At 46.3% G+C, this 10,794-nt stretch overlaps 1 protein-coding gene across 1 annotated transcript in view; it reads right to left on the reverse strand.

Moving 5' to 3' along the window:
• The window catches only part of TMEM206 (transmembrane protein 206), a 53,446-nt gene that overhangs the window by 20,393 nt on the left and 22,259 nt on the right, over positions 1-10,794 (reverse strand). The window contains exons 4-6 of the mRNA XM_008073566.1: positions 9,630-9,781; positions 4,290-4,432; positions 1,901-2,045 (exon numbers count right to left, since the gene is read on the reverse strand). Coding sequence (XP_008071757.1) covers positions 1,901-2,045; positions 4,290-4,432; positions 9,630-9,781 — 440 coding nt within the window. The remainder of the gene's footprint in view (positions 1-1,900; positions 2,046-4,289; positions 4,433-9,629; positions 9,782-10,794) is intronic.

Raw genomic sequence — 10,794 nt, forward strand, 5'->3', positions numbered from 1 at the left:
CAGTCTGGGCGACAGAGTGAGACTCCAACTCAAAAAACAAAAACAAAAACAAAACAAAACTATCATGTAAGATTCAGTTAAAAGCAGCAAAAACCCAAATTTCAAAACATTTGTTCTTAAGAACTGGGTTTTTCAACCCTTCAAGTTTACAGAGACAAAGTACAGATGCACACAGCTGAGCATTCCTGTAAATATTTAGGTGTGCTTGGTAAGAACTGGTTACCAATTACTAAAAAGGCTGTGTGGTGTAATGGAAAGCAGACAGGTTACAGAGGCAGAAGCCGGCCCCAGCCCAGAGGCGTGAGTTCATTATCTCATCTAAGCCTCAGCTTTGCCAACAGTAAGATGGAACAAAATGTCCACCTCACTGCAGTATGGTAAGGATCAAACGAACCAATCTATGCAAAAACATCTTAAACTCTAAGATATGATTTCTGAAAGACAAGTTTCGGTTTCATTCAAAAGAGCTCATGACACCATCAACAGACTTCCAATTTAGATAATAATAAAAGGCGTAGAGAATTTCTCAAATTGAGGGGTTTACTGGGGTCTTTGCCCCTTTAGTTTCAGATCACAGGTGGAGCTACCAGGACAGCCAGGGTAGATGGGTTTACCCCCAGTTTTAAGGTGAATGAACACACCTGGTCTCCTTTCTCAGAGTGGTTGAGGGGCCAGGTGAGAAAGGATTTGGAGTTCTTGGAGCAAAGTATGAGGTAAAAATCCAGGAGATGACAGTTATCTTACAAAACAGGAGTGTTTTAAGGTCCTGTTGCCAGGGGGGTTGTCACCTCCTAAGGCAGAAAAAATAGCTATGTTTCCTTGAAGAAAATTGACTTTAAGCCTCTCTCCAAAGTATTCAGTCTGAAAGTGGAATAGTGCTACCAGGGCTCATGAAGGGGTAGTTTAAGATTAACCCAAGACAGCCCCCAACTGCATGACATCTGGTCAGTGATGGCCCAGCTGGTTGGGGTGGGTCCTTCCACTCCAACCCAGACTTTTCGTAATGCTGACCCTTGGAATCCAGTTCACAGGGAACACCTCCAAAAAGGAACAGATGGTAAAAGAACAGATCTGTCTCTTCTCGCTCCCTCCATGGCCACTAACACACAGGATGGCCTGGTTCTTGGTATGGATGCTGGGGAGGGGAAGAGAGCTGCCGCCAAGGTACGAGCCTTAGAGGCAGGGGTGGGCCTTACTTTTGCTGGTGACTGACCAACATCCACATCAAGGCAGCCAAAATCTCCCATCTCCATCCCCATCCCCACTGCCAGGCCTTTTCCCAAGATCTCCAGCTCTTACGGGCATCACAGCAAGAGATGCCTGGCACAGCACCTGGCCACTAGGCCAGAGGGCTGAAAGCTTTTTGGTCAGACTTGTCATTAGTAAAAGCTTTTTGAGCATGCAGCCCATATATTTTTAACTTTAAAGGTGAGATGGTATGCACTATTATTGTTCTTATGTCATATACATTTTAAACATTCAAAAAAAGAAATGTTACAAGATGAGGTAAGAATAGAAAAAAAGCTAGTCTTTTCCTCCTGCATCCCACTGGATCATCATGCATACATTTGAGAGTTCACTCTGTCTAAGCTCTCTTCCCTGAAAATAATTAATCTGCCATGCTGCTGCCAGTCTCACAGAGCATTGCCAGAGATGCAGGATGTCAGAAACAGCTGGACAAGCTCCTCACCCCTCTGTAAGACAGCGATCTCTGCCCCACACATGCATTCTGTGAAGATAGGCCGGCAGGTGTGCTGCCTCCAGAAGAACACTCAGATTCCCTGGCATGGCGTTTGAGACCCTGCTCAAAGGGCCTTTCTCCTTTGCAAAGCTTCTCCCCACCCTAGACTCAAGTGTGAAAAAGGCGCCAGCAGTTCCAAGCAGACCCAGAAGCACCTACCTCTTGCCGGAACTCCACTGCTTCCCGCCCATCCTCCTCCTTAGTCTTCACCAATGACATCTTGACCCAGGTGCGGAAGCCCCCAGAAAACTTCCAGCTGGAATAGGCACTCTCACAGGCCTGCATGAAGCCTACCCTATTTGGGCTTGGAGGACAAAGAGAAGAAAGATCCAGGTCTGACAGCAGGATTCAAACGTGGCCAGACTCAAACTCAGCCCCCACTTCAAGTTGGTTTCTTTGCTGGCACAATGAAGATGCTGCCAGCTCCCTGCTTCCTCTCCAAATTTTGGTTGCTTCAACAGGCTGTTAGTCATTAGCAAAAGGCCGATCCCTGTTTTCTTTCCATTGGGTTTCCAAAGAGAGAGGGCGTTGTCACTGGCTTCAAGGCAGAAGCATGATTCCTGAAGTTCCCCAGGGGGGAATTCCTCCTCTCTCCCACCTCGTCACTCCTCCCACCTGCTCCCAAAGCCACTGGCACTAAAGTTTGTAGAAGCTCCCCACAACATGGCACTCCTGGCTTCTCAGAACTCTGGACTTGACCAGAAACTGAGACTGGCCTGTCACATCCCTCTGGAAAGTCCAGAGAGGAGAGGAGGGTTCCTTGGGGAGCTCTTAGCCAGATGGGACACCTACAATATCTGCCCCGGGATGGTGCAGATGCAGCAAAAGCAAAGCACACACAAGCAAGGAGAAACTACGGAGTGCCATACTAAGGAAGCTCAGGAAAGGAGCACAGAGTGGGGTGGGATCCTCTGGAAGGTCTCCATGAAGAAGGCAAGGTGCACCAGCTTTAAGCAGGGAAGGGAGAGGGAATTCTAGGGGGCAAAAAGCAAGGAAAATGCTAAGGCAGAAGCTGAGCTCCAGAGTGGGAAGAATGGAGCAGTGGTGGCATGGAATGGCAGAGGCAAGCTGCTTCCTGTTCAGCTGGGAGCATCCTCTCCCACCACAGCTGTCTCCATGCTTACCGTGAATGGAGCCTCTGGGCTGACAGACCCTGGCAGAGAGTGACTCACCCTCAGCTCATGTTCATGCAGAAAATGCTTCTGCCCTTAATGAGCACTCTGGGCCCAGAGATGGCACCACGGTGTGAACCAAAGCAGCATGTATGGAGCAGACAGGAACTTTCTGATGGTCAGGGGACATTCATCACTATAAGCAAAGACCACAAGCAGCTGGCAGGACTTACATCCTCATACCAGAGATACAGCTGGCCCTTGAACAACACGAGTTAGAAATGCATGGGTCTACACAGTCTCTGCTACCCGAGACAGCAAGACCACCCCTCCTCTTCCTCCTACTCTTCAGCCTACTCAGTGTGAAGACAACAAGTATGAAGATCTTTATGCTGATCCACTTCTACTTAATAAATAGTAAATATATGTTCTCTTCATTATGATTAAAAAAAAAAAATTTTTTTTTAGAGACAAGGTCTTACTCTGTTGCCCAGGCTGGAGTACAGCAGGGCAACCATAGGTCACTGCAACCCTGAAACTCCTGAGCTCGAGAGCCTCCTGCTTAAACTCCTGAGTAGCTACGACTATAGGCACATGCCACCACACCCAGCTAATTTATTTTTTTTTTAATAGAGATGGGGTCTTGCTAGGTTGCCCAGACTAGTCTCCAACTCCTGACCTTAGGCAATCCTCCCTCCTCCACCTTTCAAAGCACTGGGATTATAGGCATGAACCACTGCACTGGGCCATGATTTTCTTATTAAAATTTTCTTTTCTCTAGTTTACTTTATTATTTAAAAAAACAGTATATAATACATGTAAAATATAAAACATGTTAATCAATTATTTATTGATAAGGTGTCCATCAACAGTAGACTATTAGTAATTAAGGTCTTGGAGAGTCGAGTCATATGCAAATTTTCAACTGTACAAGAGGCTGGCACCCCCAACCCAAATTGTTCAAGGGTCAACTGCATTTATGGCAAACATACACCGAGCCCTCAACAAGGGAAAGACACAGCTCCTAGACACACTGCAGGGAAAAGCAAGGCACCAGGCAGGGACTTGCCCTCAAGGGGGCTCACAAATCAAAGGTAGCTTCCTCAAAATGGACCAGATAAAATATTATTTCCAGAACCAGTCAGCACTATGTGTATGGAAAGCCAGCATGCTCCTGCCTATCACACTGGCTTAATTTTGTGATATGGGGTTAAATGGCTCAGCTAAGTTCATAAGGTCCTTTCCTGGGCCAGTGGAACATCTGGGAACAACTATTCCCTGCCCCCGCCTTCACTCCCACATCCCTAGCCCAGGATGTACAAGGTGGGGATACGACAGAAGGTAGATAGTAAGCCCACTGTCAGCTCTTCTTCAGTCTAACACTCTCCCAACTGAGCCATTTCGGCCTCCTTCCACTGTCAACTCTAAAAGGTCACCTTTGCAGGAACTCCTGAAAAGAAGAGAAGAGGAGGTAGTCGATAGCGCTGAAGTCCTCACTACTCTTGTTCAGGCGGAACTGGAGGAAGACCAGCTCCCGCTTCTTCACTTCCCGGGGCCCCTGGACAATCAGGGCAGATTTCTGCAGGGAGACAAAGGAGAGAGTCTCAGTTCTGGAAGAGCTGCGTGGTCTCTCTCTACCCACGCCTCTCAGTCTGAGGGCAGAAGCACTGACTGGAAAGCCCATGGCTCCTCACCCAGCAGCCTTTCAAGTGACCACCGGCCAGACCCTCCTGTTCAGGGAATACAGGTGTGGGCCTGGACTCATGCTCAGCCCGGGGAGTGTTCTCGGCACAATGCAGAGACCAGAAGCTATGGAAGCTCTTTATTCAGCAAGAATGTGACCCTCATATGTTATATGTACAAATCTTGTCTTCTAGTCTGTCACTTTTAACTTTGTTTCCAATGTAATTTGTTATATGGCAGCTTTATGTTTAATATAGTAAAACCTGGAAATCCTTTTCTTTATGGCTCTGGGTTTTGCTTGCTAAGGAAAGTTAAATTTATACATCAATATTCTCCTATATTTATTGATAGCACTTTTTAAAACTCTCTTTTATATTTAGATACTTTATATACCTGACTTTAGGTTCTGTATGTGATATGAAATAAAAATCTAACTCCTAAACCCCTAAACAATGGGTAGAATCAGGTTCTAAAGCCCGTTCTCCTCCATCCTTTATCCTATATAAATTCTAGTATAGAACCGATATATATGTCTGCTCCTGATCCTAATACAGTTCACAAACATATTTGTCTTTCTCTGTGCCAATAGTTTTATACTGTTCTGATATATGCCTGGGCAGGTCCCTTCTCTATTAATTCTCTTCATCCCCAAGCCTGCCTTGATTATTTTTTTACATGTGTTCTTCTAAATGTACCTTAAGACTAGTTTTTTCAGTTCCACAAAAAATCCACTGGGACTTTTAACTGTGATGAAATTGAATTTATGGATTCATTTGAGAAACAATATATTTACATCAACTTTTATAAATACTCTACAGATATTTGAAAACAGTGAGTCTATTATCAGGTACAAAGCTTTATACCCATATACATGTGTACACACATTAAGTTTATTAATTGCACTATTCAATTATTATCCTTACCTTTTTTTGTCCATTTGATCTATGAATTTCTGAGAGCGGTGTTAAAGTCACACTCTAAGGTATTAGATGGTATTTTTTATTTCCAGTAGATTTTGCTTACAATATATAAATGGCATGCTGTTTAGTACACAAAGATTTAGCTAAACCTTCTTCGTGAAGAGTAGTGGAGTTGCACCTCTTATCAATATTAAGTATCCTGCTTTTTAAAAAAATTTTTATTGTAAAGATGTGGGGTACAATTCAGGATTAGGTATACAAACATTGATCATGCAGGTACCCCTGTTAATGAGGTATGCCCCTCCCTCCCTTAGCAGTTTCCCTCAACTGCCAAGCATCCTGCTTTTAACCCTTTGCCCGTGGAATTCCAGTTGACTAATACCACCTTCTCCACTTCTTCTGGTTATTGTTGCATTTTCCCTGAAGAGAGCTTTGTCCATCTCTTTATTTGTAACCTCTCCATGTTAAGTGGGCAGCATAGAACACTAACTGTCCCCAGTTTTCATTATCCTTTTCTTCCTTTAGTACTAGAACCATTTTCCCAATTCCACATTGCAGCCTACAGTCGCCCTGCTGGAGCCTCATCTCTGGCCTCAGGTATGGTCACTTGATGAAGTTCCTGGAATGTATGAAAAAGTGACTTATGTAACTCTGTGTCATTTCCTTAAAAGCGACCTGCCTGTCCTCCACTTCTCACCTTCCCAGGAGTAGACGTGCACACACGCTGACCATATGGACCAGAACAACATCTAGGGGATAGCACAGTGACTTGCTGGACAATTCCATGAGGCAGCACTGCCAGCAAGTCGCACTACCACCTGCATGCCAGACTGTTCTTAGAGAGAAAAGTAGACTTTTCCCTCGTCTCACTATATTGAAGGGCTCAGTTTTTATATAGTAGCTTAGCCTATATATACTCTATCCAATACATACTTTGTTAGCTGACCCAGAAGTGTATGGTAACAACAAAAAACGAAAAACAAGGCATCAGCTATACACTTGGGCAGTGGGAAAATGAGGGGTGGTAAGGAAACAGATAGGAATCCTGTAGGCTAGAAAGGTGGTGACCCTTGTTATGTCAGAGCAAACATTCTGGTAAAAGTTAGCTACTGTTAAATTGAGAGCACAAGAGACAGTGCCACAAAATCAATGAAAATCTGAAGATTTACAAACGTGACAGGCTGAGACCCTTAACTGGGGTCACTTCCACATGGACATGACTGCATGCAAACAGCCAGAAACCTATTCATTTCTGAAGAAATCTCATGCAACAAACAGGTGAGAGGAGGAAATGGGTAATATCGAGCCCACCTCCAAGTCTGTGACTGTTCATCTCTAAAGCTGCTCCCAAAACTACACATGCACAAAGTGAATGGCAAAAGCTGTACAGTCCCCAGGGAGGGCATTAATGTCCACTTCAGATACGGCCAGAGGAATGCCAGGGCAGAATCTCCTGGACCAGGCCAGAGCACACAGGAATCTCTCTGAGAGTAGCAACCAGGTCAAGCCAAGGAGCAGACTTTGCACCAAGCAAGGGTCTCACAGGCCCCACCCTGCAGGGCTCCCCTGCTGCTGCAGAGCAGAGTTGTGGGCCCTTCCTCCTTCCTTTTCTAAGTGGGACTCTGTCACTGACTTCATTCTTCCTCCACTGCCATACGCTGGTTTGGGGTAGGAGATCCTGTGGACAGGGAGGAGATAACTTCTCTACGAGTTTACAGCTTGTGAACTTCAAGACACTGATAGAGAAAGCAAACCATCACTCAGAGCTGGAGGCAGTAACTACCTTCAACTTCATTTTCATGAAAACAACTCGCTTTTGTGCCCTTGTTTCAAGGGTTTTTATAATATTTAGTTGACTTATGTAATTACTATAACAAGTACAAGTGATGTGAATAGGTTTGGGAATGATACCCGCTGACTCCCAGTAAGGACTTGTCAACTAGGAAAGAAAAGGGGTCAGAAAAGGGGTCATCCAGAGAACAGGCACGCACTGTGGGACTTGAGCATGCCTGGGGCACTTATCAATATGCTTTACAGAGAGAATGAAGAGAGCTGGGAATCTACACAATTTCTACTGTGTATAGAACTCTACGTTAGAATTTTTAAAAGTTGTTTTCCTTTTTGTTTCAATTAGCTTCTGTTTCCCTATTCTATTTGTTCATCTTGGTCCTTGTATGTTGTTGGTGTCATATAAATGTCTAATGACCATGAATTATTTGTTCTTATTTATGAATGAAGGATTAGGTTGGCTAGTATAGGTCTGGGATGTGGGTTTCATCCAAAGTGGTGTATTTCTGTTTCTCCCTTGCATGGGAAGGCTGACTTACGTGCTCTGTGGAGTGGGCAGGAAATGCCAGCCCGCTGGGCATTCCAGTGTACTTCACACTGGAGAGAGATTTCTTCCCTTTATCTCTCTTTGTCTGTTGTGAAGATGTGATCTGTTTCCAATGCCCAAGCAGAGAACCTTCCCTTAGCTTCTGTAGAGAATGGCTCAGGGTCTCTTACCCAGAAGCAATGCCACCCCCAGTGGCTCTGCATCCCTGGAGAAGGCAAAGGGTGTGGCTGCCCAGCCAACAGGCAGCCCCATAATAACTACCCTGGCTCTGAATGTGCTGACTCTGAGCTATCAGTTGGAAAGAAAGCCTGTGCCTCTGCAGCGTCCACTCCAGCATCTGTTTCAGTTTAGTGGTTTTCTCCAATTTGTTTGCTCCATCAATCTAACCCAATTTGCTATTTATATCAGTACCTCACAATTTCTGGTCCACTGGTAACATCCTTTCTGAGTTTGCAAAGCTGTTACTGATCATTTATTTTCTTTTATTCTATTCTTTGCAGGAGTGGGAATCATTTCAGCAGGATTTTAGGAGGAAGCCTAGAGTACACAAACTAACAAAAAAAAATCTGAAGTATGATTCTTTCATCTTAAAACCCAGTAATAGTTCCCTATCATCCAAAGAAGCGAGTCTGACTTGACAGCACAATTCACATGCTTTTCTCACCTGGCTACTATTTTGTCCACAGTTTCAACTCCCATAGCTCTTTGGGGGCACCTGACCCTTCGAAACATCTCCCCTCCAACTGTAATTTTGTCGAGTCACAAGCACAACATGCACAGGCACAACGTCTCTACCCTTTAGGTCTTTTTCTTTTCTTTTTTTTTTTTTTTTTGAGGCAAGGTCTCACTGTCACCCAAGCTGGAGTATAGTGGCACTATTATGGCTTACCACAGCCTCGACCTCTTAGGCTCAGGTGAGCCTCCTGCCTCAGCCTCCTAGGTAGCTGGGACTACAGGCACACACCACCACATCTGGCTAATTTTTAAAGACCTCACTACGTTGTCTAGGCTGGTCTTGAACTCCTGGGTTCAAGTGATTCTCCTGCCTTGGCCTCCCAAAGTTCTGGGCTTACAGGTGTGACCCATCACGCCCAGTTCCCATTTGGGACTTAGTGCAGTTTCCTCTGCCTAGAAAACTTTTACTTCCCTCTTTGATCTGGAAAACTTTATTGCAGCCTCTTTCAATCGTTTTTGAAGCAAGGACATGAGATAAGACAGATAAGATATAAATAATACAAAATTCCTACCCTGCAAACCTTGTGCAGGTACCGTTTCTCCAAGATACCCAGAGTCCCTTCCCTCTGCTATTGTTTCCAGCTGTGCTGTGCGTGGCAGCATTGCCAGGCCAGGACCAGGAGTCCTTATCCTCAGACCAATGCTCCCTCTTTACATTGGCATATTTATTTCAAAATATGGAATCCCAGACTGTCCTCAGGAATTGTAATTCATTTGGCTTCTCTTGGAACCTGGGAATCTGTATTTTCAAAAAGTGTCCCGGAGGTTCTGTCCAGTGGTCAGGTATGGGACCCGCTTCACTACATCACAGCAGCCCTTCCCTTTAGCCTTGCTGTTCTTCCATTAAGGACAGGGTGTCATCACACTGTCAGGATCCTTGAGGGCCACTCAGCAAACACGGAAGGCCTCATGGTCCTCCCCAAATGCAGGCAAGCCAGCCACAACCAAGCGTCCACCTGGCACAGCCACATATCTGCCTGGGGATCAAGGCCTCACGCAAAGTGAATGGGAGAAGGCCTCCTGAGAAAAAGGAAGCTTGGGCCCTTAGGTGTGGGGCTACCCAAGCATGCTGCCCAGACCCAGCTCGAGGAGACGGAAGTTACCACAGTCTGATTGGAGAAAGGGTCCGTGTAGTTGATTCTCTGGGTGGTGCAATTCATGTCACCTGGCTGGCCAGGGCTTGTCAGAGGGGGAATGACCTCGTAATGATGCTTACAGCTGAGCAGCTGGGCCTGTCCAGGATACAGGGCAATGCCTAGGGGCACAAACAGGGAAAAGCGAATGTCAGAAGTCACTGCCATGACCACACCCCTGAAATCATCTCACACCCATCAACAATCTGTTCTGAACTTCCTGGGAGATTGCAGAGAAGGGAGAAGAAAAGGGTTATAGTGGGTGGGGCACCACATCCCCTGTCTTCAGAAAGCCCTTTCTAGCAGAGAGCACGAGCTCTTGCCCGCCTGCGATACAGTTGCCCTGGTGCCACACCAAAACCTAGTCCACACACTCCCCTCACTGAGCCCAGCTATGCCCATCACCTACCTACAGATTCGCTGGGAAGCTCCAAAGTGTGAGAGTCCCCAGAACTCATTTTGTCTTTCATCTCTGCACTGACTGGGAGCCCCAAGTGAGCAAGTCATATCCCAACAGTCCCTCCCCCTCCCCCAGGCCAGGCACCTCTTCCAAGGCTCTCCTGACAGTCGCTGTTCCAACCTCAAGGGTAGAAATGCTGACAGAACAGCACATGGCATCCAAGACAGAGTTCTGAGAGACCAAGTGACCAGACACAGAAAGTAAAATCCATAGATAAGGAGACTGAAGCAAACACACAGAGAGGGACAAACACAAGACAGGCAAAGACAGGCAGAGGAGCCAAGACCAGCACTTGGACTGTGCTGGAGGCTGTCAGGAAGCCCCAGGCAGAGGGCACCTGGGCTCTGGCCCTGTGAGCAGGCCCTCTTGATGGTCCCTTAGGAGCATCCTGTGAGCACAGCAGGTGGTACACACTGGGTGGGCAGAGCCTGGGCCCACAGAGCTTGTGCCTCCCCATTCACTCTATAGCCTCCGCCTGGTGGCAGCCCCACCACCCAGAGCAGATGCCCCCTTGGGAACCAGACACCCCATTGACAAGATAAGAAAGGTATACAGCCGGGCTTGGTGGCTCAGCCTGTAATCCTGCGCCTTTGGGAGGCTGAGGTGAGTGGATTGCCTGAGCCCGCGGGTTCGAGACCCGCCTGGCAGTGAGACCTCATCTCTACATAAATAAAA

This window comes from Carlito syrichta, unplaced genomic scaffold (genome assembly GCF_000164805.1).
Source record: "Carlito syrichta isolate Samal-C Ts95f unplaced genomic scaffold, Tarsius_syrichta-2.0.1 Scaffold315946, whole genome shotgun sequence".
NCBI lineage: Eukaryota > Metazoa > Chordata > Mammalia > Primates > Tarsiidae > Carlito > Carlito syrichta.